This window comes from Xiphophorus couchianus, chromosome 14 (assembly GCF_001444195.1).
Source record: "Xiphophorus couchianus chromosome 14, X_couchianus-1.0, whole genome shotgun sequence".
In the NCBI taxonomy this organism is placed as follows: Eukaryota; Metazoa; Chordata; class Actinopteri; order Cyprinodontiformes; family Poeciliidae; genus Xiphophorus; species Xiphophorus couchianus.
In genome coordinates, this window is record NC_040241.1 from 4192655 (window position 1) to 4210441 (window position 17787).

The 17787-nt window shown below is 37.7% G+C and overlaps 1 protein-coding gene across 1 annotated transcript in view; it reads left to right on the plus strand.

Moving 5' to 3' along the window:
- The window catches only part of adam19a (ADAM metallopeptidase domain 19a), a 163365-nt gene that overhangs the window by 121706 nt on the left and 23872 nt on the right, over positions 1-17787 (plus strand). The window contains exons 6-12 of the mRNA XM_028038532.1: positions 1722-1905; positions 5380-5445; positions 8891-8962; positions 9640-9806; positions 14090-14174; positions 16130-16272; positions 16599-16776. Of these exons, the coding sequence (XP_027894333.1) occupies positions 1722-1905; positions 5380-5445; positions 8891-8962; positions 9640-9806; positions 14090-14174; positions 16130-16272; positions 16599-16776 (895 nt within the window). The remainder of the gene's footprint in view (positions 1-1721; positions 1906-5379; positions 5446-8890; positions 8963-9639; positions 9807-14089; positions 14175-16129; positions 16273-16598; positions 16777-17787) is intronic.

A 17787-nucleotide genomic window follows, 5' to 3' on the forward strand; every position in this document is an offset into this window, starting at 1 on the left:
GTTAGCTGAATGCATCTCTCTCAAACAAATATGTATTTTGTAATCGATTCATGTTAACATTGAGAGGCACATTTGACTTGGACCTTGGTTTGTTACTTTTTACAAAGGGAAATCAAACAGAACTTCTTGGCAGCCATGTTATTCACCTTTGTTTACCTCAGCTTACAGTTACCTCGCATTTCAGCTTCCCTCCAAAATTGGAACTTGAGTCTAGGAATAACGTCACACCCAACTGCCGTGTTCCAAAAAAAAGTTCTGGGAATTTCTTTTGCTGTGCTCAGTGACCAGGCCACTGACAAGCAAAATAATAAAATACAGTAACAGGGCATTTCACATTCTCACTGTGTTGTCACATGAGATCCCTGCTCTCATGTGGTTCTCTAGTAATAATTTTGTTATTTTTTTTAATATTTTTCTGCTTTTCAGTTCCCAGCACATTTTCCCTGTCACCAACTTTCATTCCATAAAGAAGGGGTTTTGTATGAACTCTGGTGGAATTACATATTGTTCTTCTGTGAGTTGTCTTACAGCCTTGGAAACATAATGACTGAAGAAAAAAAAAAAGAGAAAGCTACTGTATAGTCTAAAAGCATGGCTCAGAGCCCAGCGACAGTATGCCCATACGATCAGGCACTGTGAATGAACATAATAGCAAGCACAACTCCTTTTACAAAAAATAAATTGATTCCTTTTGGGCCTATTGTGTCTGCTGTGAAGTAAACAGCAACTCTGGCAGAATGTCACAGGCGAGGTGAAATACTTTTCATCCAGCCTCAGTTAGCAGTTTAGGAGTTATTATTTTCCAAGGTCAAAACAGAAATACATGTTAGAGTAAACTGCACTAGGTCCTAGAGTCACTCCATTTAAATTTAAAGTTTACTTGTATTCATTAAAAACTGTCCTGTTGGGTAGAATTATTGAGTCAGAAAGCAACATTTCATCATTCAAATTCAAATATATGTTATTGATCCTAAAGATAATGTTGTAACTTGTATTAATTCAACTTCTTCAAAGAGTTATTGTAGATAGTGTTGACTGTTGGCAGGAAGGATCTCCTGTAGTGGTCTTGTATTACAGTGAATTTGAAGAAGCCTCTGACTGAAGACACTGAGTTATTACACCATGACACAAAGCGGTTCACCAGATCTCTGTACTCAGCTTCTTGTCCATCTCTGATACACCTGACAACTGCAGAGTCATCTGAGTATTTCTGTACGTGACAGAAGATGAATTTGATAACCATCTTTATCAAATTCATCTAGTTTTAAAGCTTTCCTTGAGTTTTAGAAGAGAAAATTCTGTTGACTGTGGATTGTGATGGCAGATTGTATTATAAGGTAGCATCTGCTTATATATATACGTATATCCACAGTCTGGATGTGGATGTTGTATGGAGATACAGAAGATACAGTCCTAGACTGTATCTCTAGCTTGTTTTGGATCCTTATCCTTGGTATAAAACCTATGTGCCGACTGTGCCTGGTGGAACTTTCATTCTGCTTCATTATTGATTGTCTTATGAGCTCTCTGTATTGTACAAATAAACCTGAGTGATTTCATCTAAAAGTGCTTGGCAATTATTTTTTTTCCACAACTGAATACAACAGGGATGTAATTTCTTCAGACCTTTAGACTGAGCATTTGTTCTTCATATGACTTCAGTTTTTCTAGCATCACTTCTCTCATTGTATTTTCCCTCCCAATCACTTTCCCTGACACAGGGGCCTGATTTCATTCAACTTTAGTGACACCTACTACCTGCAGCCAATTAACGGTGTGAATTCTTCCCACCATTCACTGTTGAGTGCCAAGGAACTGCCAATTAAAGGTGGAAGCTGTGGCCATGGCCATCACACCGCACAAACCAGCCTCATCTCAGACCTGGTGGCACCGCTTCACTCAAGGGTGAGTCTCCAAGACCAAAGTGTCCTGAACGGCCTCTGTTAATAACACTTTATCTACAGTCATTCAGAGAACATCTGTCCAGGTCCTTCAATACTCTCATAATTAGAGAAATAAGATTAATAGTTGGTGGCTCCCAGGAGTCATAACTTATAAACACTGATCAATTAATCATCAGCAAGTATTAGGAGCGCTCTAAAAGTCAAAGATTGTATAGCATTTGTAGCATTTTGTGTGCTAACTCAGTCTAAAAGGAAAGTCATAAGCAATGAAACATATGAGATGTTACACACTTGTCAGGTTAACAAAAATAAAACACAACAAAATGTTCATGTTTTCCAATGAAAATACTTTGGAAAACACTGATAGTATTTCCTCAATCCAGCAACATTTAACACACTGCAGCATGTCATGTGTTTGTTTTTTTGGTGTACCAATTATATTTAGCCATTTTCCTCCACATGGTGTAAATTGTCTATCCTCTGAACAAAATTATTATCTTAGACTTCTATATTGCTTGGATTCTGTTTCTAAGAAGGTGCATTAGCTGTTCATTTATAAAAATAAAAATATAAAGCAGAAAAAGGGCTCCTAAGTGGGCATTTTAGTGTCTGTTTGGACTGTAGGGGGCACATTTATTTCTCTAATGTTATTTTATTTGTTTATTATCCCCATTTTTTTTGTTTACATTCGCTTGTAAACTACCTCATCTATCTGGATTCTTTGTCCTCCTGCATGGTTTTATCCTTCCTAACGTTTTATGTTTATTTCTACAGTAACACAACCTCCGGTTTTCCCAGTTCCCCCACAGCCACCTATTAATACTGGTTGTTATGCAGAAATGCCAGCTTTAGCGGACCAAGGGACCCAAGGCTTTTGACACTCTTTGCATATAAAATCAGCAGTGTGGGAATACATCAGTGCATGTTTATGGGAGTGAATGAATCCAGTCTGTAGCCACAGCCTCACAGAATCCATGCTGTTATGCAGATAAATATTTATTTAGAATTTTTGCAAATTACTGCTACTCTTTCCACCCAACAAAATGTTTCTGATTGGATTTTTATCCCTATAAGCTTTTTTGGGGACTGTTTCCATGTTCTCCTAAGCAATTCAAAACCATGAGTGAGTTTGATTGGTTCCTAATTGGCCGTAGGGTGGTGCGGGATTCTGCCTGTCTCAGAAGATTAAAACTGACCACAGGTTACTCATTCTGTCTTATTGTCTGTTTAAAGTGACCGGCTTGTTGACTTCTGTTTCTCTACCTGCTTTTTGAAAACTGACCACCGATTTTCCATGTGATTAAAGGGGCAGTATTATGTGTCTTCCAGGCACATAGGGCCATTTTACAGGACAATCAAGTAACAATGCTTTATAAATAAAAAATGACTTTAAAAAAATGTTTAATACCTTGAAATTGGGCCTCTGTCTCTTTAAAAACGTCTGCTCTTTCTGAAACTCCACCTTCAGGAAGTCATCAAAACATGGCTCCTATATTCACCCTTTAACAACGTCTTTACAAGCTTTACGCTGAGAGGTAGCTCACATGAGCTCAGCAGATGGGTAGTTCTCCCAGGTGTTTGCTAATTGCTGCTGGCTAGTCTGAAGTAGTTGTGTGGGGGATTTGTGGAGGAAGGCTGCTCTGTGAAGCAGAAGCTTGGAAACTGCAGCTTCTCCTCGCAGCTGCGTCAGGAAGGAGGTGCTCAGTTTCACCCAGGTGTTTTGCAAAGCTGAATGGTTGCCATGGAAATTAAGGAATTTCTCAAACAGGCATGAAAGACTTAAGGCAACAAGGTATGTTTTTGATTAGTGAATAACCTTACAACACAATGCAAAGCTCAAAAAAGTTAATTTTACATAATGCTGCCTCTTTAAGATCTTAGAGTAATCTTATAGTTCTTTAAGCTTTGTTGACACATTTGCCTTTTGACACTGAGTTCCATCAGACTGGAAGATCCATGGAATGTCTCCCACATTTTGACTTTTTAATATTGTAGACATATAAGACAAACCGGAATGCTGGCCAGTTTTATCAGAATTGTTGCTGCAAGTTGCTTTTTGAGAACATTTTGATCTCACCTCTTATTCATGGGAATGGTTCAGGGTACAACTGTGAATAATCTCATGGTTTCTTCTACAAGCAACTGAAATGTCTGTTCCGTTGAGGCTTCTTTGTCAGATTAAAAGATTGTAAAAATGAAAAAATTTAAGCAGTTGCTGAAGCTATTTTCATTAAGCTAACATTTCTGTATTAGTTTTTTTATTGGTCTGGTGTAATGTTCTAATCTTAAATGTTATGTTTTCACTGGCTCCAAGCAGAAAGGAAATACATTTTCAATAATGAAGAAAATCAGTGGAATGAATCTATATCTGTTTCACTTTGTGATAGTTACTGAAGAAATACACTTCAAAAATCTGATTTATTACTTATTACTGTATATTGTATTGAAATGGTTCATATTTTCTTCACTAGATCAGAATTGAGAATTCAGCAGAAAAAAGAACTGTGCTGTAGCATTCGGGATGCTTCTTTTAGACACATGGTTGTAGTGATGATGGTTGCACACTTTTTCTGCTGATATTATGATGTTGCTGAAATAACATCAGCTGATCATTTTGTGCCAGGTCAAACATGTTTTGGTACAAAGTAAATGGTACTTTGCTGGTTACAAATGGATGAGCTGATAAGACAAGACAAGCTGAGGAGCATTTAATGGCAGTATGTAGACATTAAACAGGAGGAATCCCAAAATGGAACCTTGGGGTACCCCACATGTGATCTTTATCACCTCTGATGTAAAGTTACCTATTGACATGAAGAAGTCCATGTTATTGAGCCGGTCAAGTATGTATCGTGGTCAACAGTGCCAACTGTTGCACTGATTGAACACTTGGACAGGGACAGTCTCCATAAAACCCAGCACAGAAACTGGACTGAAGGATGTCAGAGGTCATTGCTCATTCTGGTGTAATCCGATATTCAGATGAATTTAAATACAGCAGAGCTTATTAAACATATTACAATGCAGCTAAAGTCAGTTAATCATTTAATGCCAGTTTGTAAAAATTCAACTGTTGAAGGAATCATAGCTGATTGAATCAATTGTCCTAATCAAGCATGTTGTGACAGAAAGAAGTAGCTCCCCTACAGCAGAACCAGGGTCAGTGGCCATCTGTGAGGCCAGCTGGAGGTTAAGGAGCAATTCTCAGAGGTTATATCAGTGTTCTCATTTCTATTGTGTAAAATATTGTATTTTTGGTTGCATACATGTTTTTCATTTATAGTAAACAAAGTAAAAACATATTTTTTTACTTTTTAGTACCATTGAAACCAGCTTTTTACAAAATGCTGGGTAAAAGTCAGGAGATGAACATATCACTTTGCTAAATGTCTTATCTGTGTTCAATGTAATACATACTGCACCTGGTGCTTTATGTGTAATCATATTTTTATCTTCCATTATTCTTTGATATTAGGCTAAGAGAAATACCTGGGGTACAACTAAGTACATGGAGCTTTACATCGTGGCAGACAACACACTGGTAAGATGTTTCTCCCCCATCCTACTGCACCCTCAGGGGAATATTCCTCGGTACAATCAATTGTGACATTTGCCTCTAAATATATCAGGAAGCTATCAAGTAAGGCTGGAAACAGGATTGGAAGTTCTACGCAATCATTGCACTCAGGCTAATGGAGCACTTGACAGCTTTGAGCTGAAATAATAATAGTGAAGAAATGCATGTGGAGTGAAGCCAGAAGATTTCTTCTGATTAATGAGAGTAGATTTAGTTGGGATCTAAAGGTTAAGGGCTTTTAAACAGAAAATATGCCACTGTGATAAGATGCAGGATTTCTCTGAAATACTTCTGCTGGTGTTTTAGTGCCATGGTAACAGAGCCCCTGAGCAGAGTGGTGCTCTTGTTCTGAAAATCCCATTTCCATAAAAGTTTGAACGCTTTGTGACATGAGAATAAAACAGCGCTGAACATTGGGTTAAACTGGAAGCAGTATATAGTAAAATATGTTTCTGTTTTATTGTGTTTTCACTGAATTTCATCTAATAATGTTTGTCATTTTCCAAAGCATTGTCAGAACTCTTTTTAAATGTTTTACAACAAAGGTTTCCAGCTGCTTTTGTTTTAGAAGTAAATGTGTTTTCTGTCCTTTTTGAATAAAGTCTTCCTCCCTCACATTTTGACTTTTTAAAATTCTGGACATATACGACAAACCTGAATGATGACCAGTTTGAACCACCAATTTTTTTGCTGAATGTGTTCTGTTACATATGCAGGAAGCTGCTTCACACTGTGACACCTTCAACAGCTGCCTGCTATCTCATGCCCTAATGATGGCTTCAAATTGTGAAATGTTTCATTCATTCATGACTTTTTGTTTTTCTGTGCAGTATGACTGAAGCAGTACTGCTGTATTTAGTAACATTTTAGGACCTAGAATTAGGGATGTACTGATTGCAGTGTTCAAACCAATCACGTATCACTGATCTTTAAAAGTCTGACCTGCCAATTCTGATATTGTCCAATACCAATTTTCTTTGTCTAAAAAGTTGCTAAGTAAAGTGACAAAGTTACTAATTTGGCGACAGTGACCCCGCGTCTAACAGTGCATGTGCAGACATGACCTGGTGGGCATTTAAACAAACTTTTTAATTAGTTTAAATCTCTTTGAGATAGAGGGGAATTTAAGATAAGATAAGATAAGATAAAATTTATTTGTCATTGTCATCAACAGATTACAACGAGACTGAGATTTGCTCGACTCGAGTTAAGATGCAGGTTATGTGTATATACGTAATATACCAAGATAAAGAAATGAATAGTTGGAAATAATTGTTGGAAATTTTGGTTTTTGGAATATAGAAGGCCACGATAGTTGTTTTGTTAGACAAGATCAGAATAATTTGTGGTAGAATTTTCTAGATCTATTCCTCTGTTCTAAAACACTTTTCTAGCTTTCAATCTGTGCACTGAGATGTGCACAATATGACTCTTCTATATCAAGTGGAACAAAATTGTTGTTGTTTTTTACATGTGAAAGAGAAACAAAAATAGCTTGGTGTAAAGAATAATTTCAGACAATAATATCATTTTTCTGTTGCCATAATAAGATGTGATAAGATGTATAACAGAATCAACTTTTCTAACAAGGAGCCTTCTGGATAACATTTGTGATATATTTGTGTTTAGAAAATTAAAGAACAATAATTTGGGATTAAATACCAACAACTGTCTCACAAAGCTGGTTATGAACAATATCGCTTGTCAATCTCTGTAGTTTTACAAGTAATATAAATAGGCCAGTAATCCAGAGATTTTAAGTCAAATCCCAGATCTTTATCATCTTATTCTTCTTGCCAATCCTAACTTAATGTTCACTTTTAGATTGGAGTTCAGCCTGTGGTTCTAGTGTTGGCTAAGGAAATAAATGGTAGTACTTTATTTGAAGGGGTGACTGACACAACACTGTCGTGAACATGACTTATCACCTGTTATGAAGAAGTCTTTATGAATGTTATGACTGCTGTCATGATGTGTCATTCAATAATTAATGATACTTTTAATGGACTTTTGATGGAAGGCTTAGTAAAACTTTGCATTTAAAGTTTCATTATTTACCGAATAATAAAAAGTTGGCTATTTTAATTATCCTTTAATACAAGTTTTAGTGCAACTTTGCATTCAAAGTGTCATTATTTATCTAATGACACTCCATGACAACAGTCATAAGCATTCATGAACACTCCTTCATATTTATAACAGGTGTTATGTCATGTTTATGACAGTGTCATGTCAGTCTTATGCACACCCCTTCAAATAAAGTGTTTCCAAATAAACCATAAATCATAAAAGACTACGTCAAATGGTTTTTTTTTCACTAAAGAAAAACTCAGAAACATAATACATCAAAGAATGAGCAGCTTTCTAAGGGGCAATCTAGTATTTATGCATCTGCTGAAGTTAGATTACATCATAGTGTTGCATGTTTACATTTATTTATAAGACTGTTCTGTAGACTGGCATTTGAGAGAGCAAGTATATGTTTAATACTTGTAAAACACACAAATACAATAAGACAACAAAGTATTAGGATAGACGATAATAATTTAGCCTGGCTTAGAGGTATTTTCAAACAAAACAAGATCAATAAGATGACCTTCATGACAGGTTACACCTCATCAAGATAATTTCTGTAGAGATTCCTTTTTGTTATTTGACAACTGAAAAAGTCTGAACTACACTGTTGCCTGTTATTCATGAATATCAGAGAAAATATGTTGCTTAAAGTTCCAGCATCACTTTACTAACATCTAAAACTGTAGCTTTTTTATTATTATTATTTTAAATTAAACCTGACTACTCCGTATTTTATTTTGACATACTGAAAAATTTTGTGGTGTAAACTACTCAGTGATGCATTATATGTCACACATAGGCAACATCATTACAGAAATAAAGCAGTGATTAAATAAAAACAAACTTAATCTTATGATTCCCTACAAACCTGCACCTGTGAGAATTCACTCACCGCATCATGCTGAATGCTTGAGATGCTCAGACTGATTATTTATTCTGATTTATTCAGCTGATTATGTTCTGACTCTGGGAACTCAGACTGTTTATAGGTGACTAAACTTTTTCTTAAGCCTGGCAGATTTGGTGTTTTATAAAATGCATGTGAAACACTTTAAAAAAGGATCAGAAACACAAATACAAAGAATTAGTTTTATGTCTTTCTACAATGTCCCATAAAAAAGGTGTTCCTCTTCTCAGTCTCACTTTTGGAGGGTTTTGGATTAGGGTTAGTGAAACATATTTCTTTGACTTCAACAGTTAAATAACAAAGATTAAGTCTTAGGTTGTCATTGAGGGTTTGGGTTGTGATTTTACAAGACATTAGTTTGTGTAAAGAACAGAGTGGAGTCTCTTTGAGTCATAACACTAATACTATCTATTCTCACTATTGCAGTTCAAACGACAGGACAGGAACTATGAAAAGACCAAGGCAAGGATAATGGAAATTGCCAATTATGTGGATAAGGTAAGTTTGCTGGGATAATGTGCAGCTGTCTGCCACTCTCTGCAGAGGATTTGATAAGCTAATAGAATAGTCTCCTCCATTTCTTAACACCACACATTGCCACTGTACCATACTTTACCTGTTATCTGTTATAGTCCATGTGCACAATCGGTAATTGAGAAGTTAAAACAAATATTTACTCTTCCATGAAGTCTCATTGGGATTTAATCAGTCGTGTCCCTCAACAGCATTCTGGAGGAGATCAAGGAGAAAGTCTTGCGTGACCAGACTCTCTTATAAGAGCTTAAGGGAAGACTGTGAATTGAACATGTGTGTGTATGTGTGTTTTAGCATTTATCAACTTGTAAGGCAGATTTTTCAGTAAATGCTACATTGTGAGGACCCACTTCTTTTTATGGGGCCCAAAGCCCAGGGCTCAATAAAAGAAGTGCTGTTTTATGGGTTATGTTTAGGATTGGGGTGTGAATTGAGTTTAGGCTAGGTTTGTAGTGGTAACGCTTAGGATTATGGTGAAGGCCATGGTTAAGCTATAGAAATGCATAAGAAATAAATGGAAGTCAATGCAAAGTCCTTGTGAAGATAGAAAGACATGCAGGTGTGTGTGTGTGTGTGTGTGTGTGGCTGTGTGTGTGTGTGTACTGTTGGATACTTACTGGTGGTTTTGTGTGTCTGTTTAGTTCTACAGGGCTCTAAACATCCGTGTGCCTCTCATTGGCCTGGAGGTTTGGACTGACAGAGATCAGTGTATCATCTCAGAAGAACCAAACGCCACCCTCTGGTCTTTCCTCCAGTGGAGGCAAAAGCTGAAGTCTCGTAAAAAGCACGACAACGCCCAGCTGCTGACGTAAGAAACACAAAGTTACTCCTCAGCTTCAGCAGCCTTGAAACGAGGGAGGACATGATGGAGCCCTTGCTAAAAATATACAAACACACACTGTTACTGAAGTTGATTTAAGGAGTAAGACACAAGGAGTGATGCACACAGAATCTAATCTCACTCTAGCAAATCTAATGTTAATTTGCTCCAAATTGAAATGAAAATGATTTGATTTTCTCTACTCACAGATAAACTAATTATGTCAGTTATTTAAAGGTTTCGACTGCAAAGCTCAATCTTCCAATTTAGCTCTACTTTTAATAACTATTTCATTTCATGAGCAAACTGTGAGAATTTGGTTTTGCTGTGTGTTAATATAGTTTCTTGTATGCCCTGATTGCTCCCAGCTGTGTCTCTTGTTCCCTGATTTCCTCTTGTGTATTTAATCCCAACTGTATCTGTGTTTCCCCTTCGGATTCTTATCTTAGCTGTCTTACGTCGTGTCTTGTTAAGTTTTCCAGTGCTACCAGTGTCTGAATTTCTAGCTACAGTGCTCACCTGAGCTGCCTGGACTTTTGTACTCTCTGGCTATTTTTGTTAAATTATCATACTCAGTTGCTGCTTCCATGTGGCACCCAAGTGTTAGTATTGATCTAAGTAAACATGAAGCAGAATACGACAGCAATGCCACCTGGTTAAAATGAGAGCTACCCTTTTCATTCCTCCGATTACCTTGATGGTACGCTGTTCAACTAATAGGGAACACTTGTGCCAGCCAACGTGAGCATCTCCAGCGGGCCGTGCTTGGTAACGCCACCCTCAAAGGCAAAACACAAAAAGTCAGAAAAACGTGCAATACAGCAAACTAAAAATAAACCCAAAATAAATATAACAGCAAATGTGAATAACTTCAAAATACTACAGCAAAACAAATTCAAAACAGCAAATATTAAGAAAACATGAAAATAACTCAAACTTTTTTCTATCTCTCTGCTTTTGGGTCCAAACCTCTACAGCCACAAATCATGGCACAAATAATTATCTACTGATGGGAGAACATACTTATTCAGGATATTCTGGTCAACTAAGTTTGTTTTTTGATACATACACCGTGTTTCAAATTATTATGCAAGTGATATTTTCTCAGATTTTCTTAAATGGTCAATGCAAATGATGGTCTGTATAATTTTCAAGTCATGAACTATTACAGTATAAATCAAATTTTACTGAACAAAGCTCCCCATGAGAACAGTATTTTTTTCAAAAATAAAAAACTCAAAATGCACTGTTCCAAATTATTATGTACAGCAGATTTTCTAAACATTTTATGGATTATAAAAGAACTGTAAACGGTCATTCCTTGAATGTGCAGCATTAAGTGTTCACATGTACTAAAATCAAAAGCTATTTAAATCAAAAACATCTTAATAGACCAAGTTACAACATAGTACCCCTTCTTTGATATCACCTGCACAATTCTTGCATCCATTGAACTTGTGAGTTTGTGGATAGTTTCTGCTTGAATTTCTTTGCAGGATGTCAGAATATCTTCCCAGAGCTGCTGTTTTGATATGAACTGCATTCCACCCTCAGATCTTCTGCTTGAGGAAACTCCAAAGGTTCTCAATAGGGTTGAGGTCAGAGGAGGATGGTGACCACACCATGAGTTTCTCCCCTTTTATGCCCATAGCAGCCACAGTGGTATTGCTTGCAGCATGAGATGGTGCATTGTCATCTATGAAGATGATTTTGCTATGGAAGGTATGGCTCTTCGTTTTGAACTATGAAAGAAAGTAATCGGTCAGAAAGTCTATATACTTTGCTGAGGTCATTTTCACACCTTTGGGGACTCTGAGGGGGCCGACCAGCTCTCTCCCCATGATTTCGGCCCAAAAAATGACTCCACCACCTCCTTGCTGACGTCACAGCCGTGTTGGGACGTGGTGGCCATCCACCACCAATCTGGACCATCCAGGGTTGCACAGTAGTCATCAGTGAACAAGTCTGTTAGAAAATTAATCTTCATGTACGGCTGGGCCCACTGCGACTGTTTCTGCTTGTGAGCACTGGTTAATTTTTAAAGCATAACTCGTTAGACTCCATTGTTTATTTCTCCATCGTCCAATCATTATGATCTATAAGCAGCCTTTTTTAGAACCGACTTGGCTGTATACATGGAAATACACATCCACAAACTATCTTTCCAGGTTTTAGAAATCCACACCTCCTCACCCAGCTTCAGCATTCTCGGCAGTGTTGACCCCGCAGGGTGAGATTTCTTTCTACAGCTGCAGGATGCATCCTCCTTGGATTGCTCTTCAACAGTGAGAAGCTGTTGGGGTTAAATAACTTGCTGGGAGATTAAACATATTCTCCCCGTTAGTGCCAGTGTGAGACACTGACCTATGTGGGTTGTATTCATATGATGTTTTTGCCAAGCGCTGTTAGCTACAAGACAAGTTGTTCCTTAGTCTGAGTTGACTGCTTCTAAACTGTCAAAGGCTGAAATACAGAAAAAGTTCATGTTGGTGCGTCACCTGTTGAGTCAGCAGCGGCACCTATTACAAAACTCTTATTTTTTGGTCATAGTATTGTAAATTCTGTTCCTAAAATGAAGCTTTATCATATCAACTAAAATACTGTAATGATGAAGGTAGGACTGTAATGTATGAGTAAATACATCAATTGACAGATGTCAAAATCAGTCAATTTAATGAAGTGAGGACTTTTAGTTTTAAAGGGAATGACTATTCAACATTAATTAGTGTAGTTGATTTTGACTGACATAAGATGTATAATATATAAGAATAAATGATATAAAAGAGCAAATAATTGTATGGAAGCAGTTATTGTGGGACCTAAACATGTTGCAGTTTGTTAGGAGGAATGAGGTTTAACTGAGTTATGAGAGTTTTAATTTGATTAGAAAAATGCACCTAAGCAATATAGAAAGAAAACATAATAAGCTCCTCCAAATAAATCATTCTCAGGAAAACAATGTCTGACATGGTTCTATGGGTCGGAGGTCACTGGTGCCAGTTTTGTTTGAATAGCTTATTGTCTAACAAAATGACTTCACAATTTGAAAACCTGCTTTTTGTTCTTACTCATTTTGTATTTTATATACAGTATGTAGATATGAATGTGTGAGGATTTGCTGCTGCATCTCAAATTGTTGTAAAGGACAATAAGGGAGGGACAGTGGCAGAGTGAGACATTATCTTAGATGATGATGATGTCTGTCTTAAAGACAGGAGCTGACATGAGAAAGAAGGATCACTTGCTGAGTGCTGCATCTTTCCCTCCACGCTGACAGGCTGGAGTTTTTACAGGCTGCATAAACACACCAGAGAGGAAGAACTGTAATGTAAAGTTCCAAAAAGGACAGAGTCTGTGACAGCTGCCTGTGCCTGCTACCTCCTGCTACTGAGACACAGACACTACTTTACTGGATTCCATCCATGGATTCATGGAGCTTCCACTGCTGCCACTTGGAAAACATTCAATTTAAAGCTTTGCATTATGATTTTTAACATTCTCCACCCAACCAGACCGCAGGCATTTTCAGAAGTGTTCAATAAAAACCTTCATTTCTCTTCCTTCACAAAAATGACAAAAAAGTCCATATGGGAGGTGGAATTCTGGAAGGGAGGCTTTACAATTCGGCAGTAAGAGCTACTATCATTTATGATTAAGGTCTAAAAAGCAGAAAAAGGCTTATATTCAAAAACTAAAATGATAATACTATGAAAACCACTATTAAATAATTTAATCTATACAGTTTTAGGAATACTGTAGGTGTTTTTAATAATCTTGGTTTTATTCTAAAAGCCACAGGAAACAGCTGAAATGGTGCGTTTTTATCATTGTAGAAGTTTTTTCCACTAAAAGCACCAATCTGTCATTTCTCAGTACAACAGCCACCTCAGGAGGAGCTGACTGGTGAAATAAAATCCGCCTCCTGGATTAATCATCAGGATTGTTCCTCTACTAGAAATGAGAGTTCAATTTGACTCCACATAAACCTGTCAGCTTCAGGTCTCATCATTTTATATTTTCTGAGATCATAAAGTGACAGATTAGAAAAATTTGATCAGGAATTTTCAGGTGTTTTAACACACTTTGATGTGTAAGCTGTTAACAGTCAGCAGCTGTATAGATCCCTCATAGCGGAGGGATACTAAAAAAGTATCCCTTTAACAGACCTGACATGTTTCTGCGGTTGCATTTACAATCAATACACAGCCAAATAGGGCAGGAGATTAAAACGCGATGTGATTTTCCTCTGTGTGTGTGTGTGTGTGTAATAGCGGCGTGATTTTCAAGGGGACAACAATCGGGATGGCGCCACTGGAAGGAATGTGCAGCCTAGAAAACTCAGGAGGCATCACTGTGGTATGTGGCAAGACATTTTCCTTCTTGTTGCATTTTTACTGTCTTAGCTGGAGTTCTGTTGACTGCTGCTGCTGTTGGTCTAGCTCAGAGCTCCACATTATCCACATTTTGCTTCAGGTTTTTCTTCACAGTAAAGATCCAATTAAGTGATTACAGTAAAGACTCAAGTTCCAGGTCCAACAGTAAAAAGGTCAAAACTGATCTAGAGCCTGTTGTATTTATGGTGAGCAAATTCTACTCCATGATGTGAAAAATTCAGAATTCATTCTGTGGTTCTGATGAGCAAAGTGTAGGCAGCTGGGCCCAGTTTTCTGCTGCTAGTACTGGTTCTATACTGGTGCTATACTGGTACTGGACTGGTGCTGGTGGTGATGGGACTGAGGACATCACATCTGCCTCCACACAGCCTGTGAATACAATGCAGCTTACCAGCAGGACTTGATGCCCAATTAAATTTTTTTCTAAAATCTACTGCTAATTAAATGTGACTACTGTATGAATAGTGTATGACCTCAAAGCGACCTTCGTGCACAGAAGAAGACGGTAGACATCACACAGCGCTCTGTTTACAGCAGTAGTAATGGATGGAGTGGTTTCTAGATGGATTTTAAAGTTCTTCTGCAATGACGTGGCTGTATGGTCGCAAGATCATAAGACGATGGAAGCTGATAAAACAAAAGCACAGCTACAAGCGGTGGCTTTTTGTGGTGCATTGACTGCAACTTATGTAGAGAAGTCAGTTTGAATGATAATAGAATGGAATTATAATTTCAGCCTTTGGCTTCTTCTGGTGCAGGATTATGATGCTTGTTTCATTCAGTACTGTAAATGTAGCCTGAATGTAGCGTAAAGCACTTTGGAATTTACTGTATTTTATCTTTATTGGTCCAATTTTCCACATTCCTTTTTGCTTGTTCTGGTCACTCTATTCTTGTTTTTATCCTGTCTTTGATTAAGTTCATAGCTTCCTACCGCAGCCAGACAGGTTTGTGGAGTAGATATAGGTATAAAAATGTTGGTCAAAAGTATGACTCAGATGTCAAAAACAAAGTACATCTTACTTTAGTTCTAAGGCTTTCATAAATCAGAACATGATAAAAGAGATGTGGTTGTTAGCAAGTCCTGAGAATTTTAAATCTAACTTCAGGTAAAAACACAGTTTCTATATTTTGCTGTAATTTATTAAATAAATGCAAAATGGAGAAGCTGTTTATGAAAAACAGTAAAATCTTTGGGTTTGAGAGGTCACTCACACACTTTGCACTGGTTCATGCGAAACTGGAAATCACATGGGGACAAGTTCCACTTGTGATTTTTGACACCATAAGCAAATTGGGTAGAATGGTGCACTTTTGCTCAGTAATGAGATAGATTTATTATAAAATCTTTTATGAAATGAAAGGACTGGATGTAACCAACCAGTCACAGAAAATCTTTCTCCATCTTCTCTGTTATGTGGGTTTTTCCCAGCCAGGCCTTCTCTTTGCAGCATGTCAGTATCCACTCTGCAGCAGCGCTCAGCTCGTTCAGCTGGATGTGTCTATAAGTTGTCAGAGAGATCGATAGCTTTTCCAAGCATAATTAGTTTCTAATAAGCTGTGATCTGTCCTGTGGGCAGCAGCAGCCTGTGGAATCCAGATCTGCTGTTTCTAACAAGCACATCTTCACACACACTTCACACTCACCCTTTTTATTGTATTTGAAAGAGCCACAAGACTGTTATTTTAAATTTCTTAAAATATCATGAAGTGATTGAGACAAAAAAATTGATTGGTAAATCCCCCCAAATATCTCCTAAATGTTCCAATGAGTTATATTGCTGGTGTTTTCTCAAGCAAAGGTTTAAAAACATATAATGCACAACATAATCAGTACAACTTTAGTTAGTGTTTGCATTGAGCCAAAGTACCTGCAGTAACACCTTGGATATAGTTACCTCTGACTGCCTTCCACAGGACCACTCAGACCTGCCGATTGGCGCGGCGGCTACCATGGCCCACGAGATTGGCCACAACGTGGGCATGAGCCACGACCATGACGGCTGCTGCGTGGAGGCCAGCTCTGAACAGGGGGGCTGCGTCATGGCTGCCGCCACTGGGTGAGTGCCAGGCCCTGCATCATAAACATGAACTTAGTCATAACTTCTCTTAAAACAAATCAGGAAGTTATTCATAATTTATCCACTGTTAAATTGGCTACACAAAGTCTGTTATTTAATTAACTTATATATTTTTATCAGAAGGATTTTGATCTTGCTTAATTAGAACAGAGACACTGTAAATATTCTGGCTAACAATTGTTGTTTATTATTTTCTTGTTTAATTCGTTTTACTACATATAGCTTTTATCTAAACACCATACATAAAAATAGTTTTTTATGTTGCTTCATTACCATTAAATGATTTTATTGATTCCAAATTCCAGACATCCGTTCCCTCGAGTCTTCAGCCGCTGCAGCAAACGGGACCTGGACAGCTACTTCCAGAAGGGGGGGGGCATGTGCCTCTATAACATGCCCAACATGAAGGATTTGGTGGGAGGCAAGAAGTGTGGCAATGGTTTTGTGGAGGAAGGAGAAGAGTGTGATTGTGGGGAGCCTGATGTGAGTACCTTGGCTGGAATTATTTAAGGCACAGAACTTTCATACGTTGAATGCACATGAACCGCCTTTACCTTTGTATGTGTAGCTTTTTCCTCCAAGCATTTAGTGTCCATGTGCGATGACTTCTGATATTGACCTTTTGCAGCTAGGTCACCTCATTATGTTGAGGCACCATGATGGACATTGAAAGTGAGGGACAGGAGTATTGAACTGTGATTGTTTTCCCAGGTTGTTTTCACCAGTATAGCCATGGCTTCTACTTGCTTATGTTGAGTTAACTTGTCCGTGGAAGCAGCACAGCTAGCTAGGGCTCATACACAGATATTTACAAAATTTGTAAATGGTTAGCTTAGAAACCAAACCATACCCCTGTCATATTTGTTGATTTGATGAAGTCGCTGACTTTGCCTAAATTCATGGGACATGATTTCTACCACTGTGTCATGAACACAGTGATAGAAATCACTACCACTATGTTGCTCTAGTGAAAGCAATTCCGCTTTCATTAGGGCAGACTTAAAGTCTAGATGCTATGCCATTTTTTTTATATATGCTAGGACACATGATAGTGGGTATTTTCTCCATGGTTACTGATGATTAGACTCGTACCTTCTCCATACTGCAATATTTGATTTCATCTTGCTCATGAAGTACATGAACGTTAGTCTTCTTATTTTGTGAAAAGTGTTGGCTGCTAATCTGAATAAACTGAGGACTGACAGTCCTTGTGACTGACAGCTTCTATCCATCTGCTATCCATGGTTTTAACCTCCCAGACTTTGTTGTAATCTGTAAAGCTGGTCTTGACTGAAGGTCTGTGAAATGGTCTCTTTGTGGTTTTAGGTGTTAAAAAACCTCTAAGCTCTCTGGACAAAGCAGTTCTTATCATAAAAACTGTTTAATCCCATATCTGAAGCCCAAACAATAAAAAATATAACAGGTTTATATTGAGATGACAGGATTTATTGCTGTAATGAGGTGATTCCCGTGGACACAGGCTAGCTCAAGTGT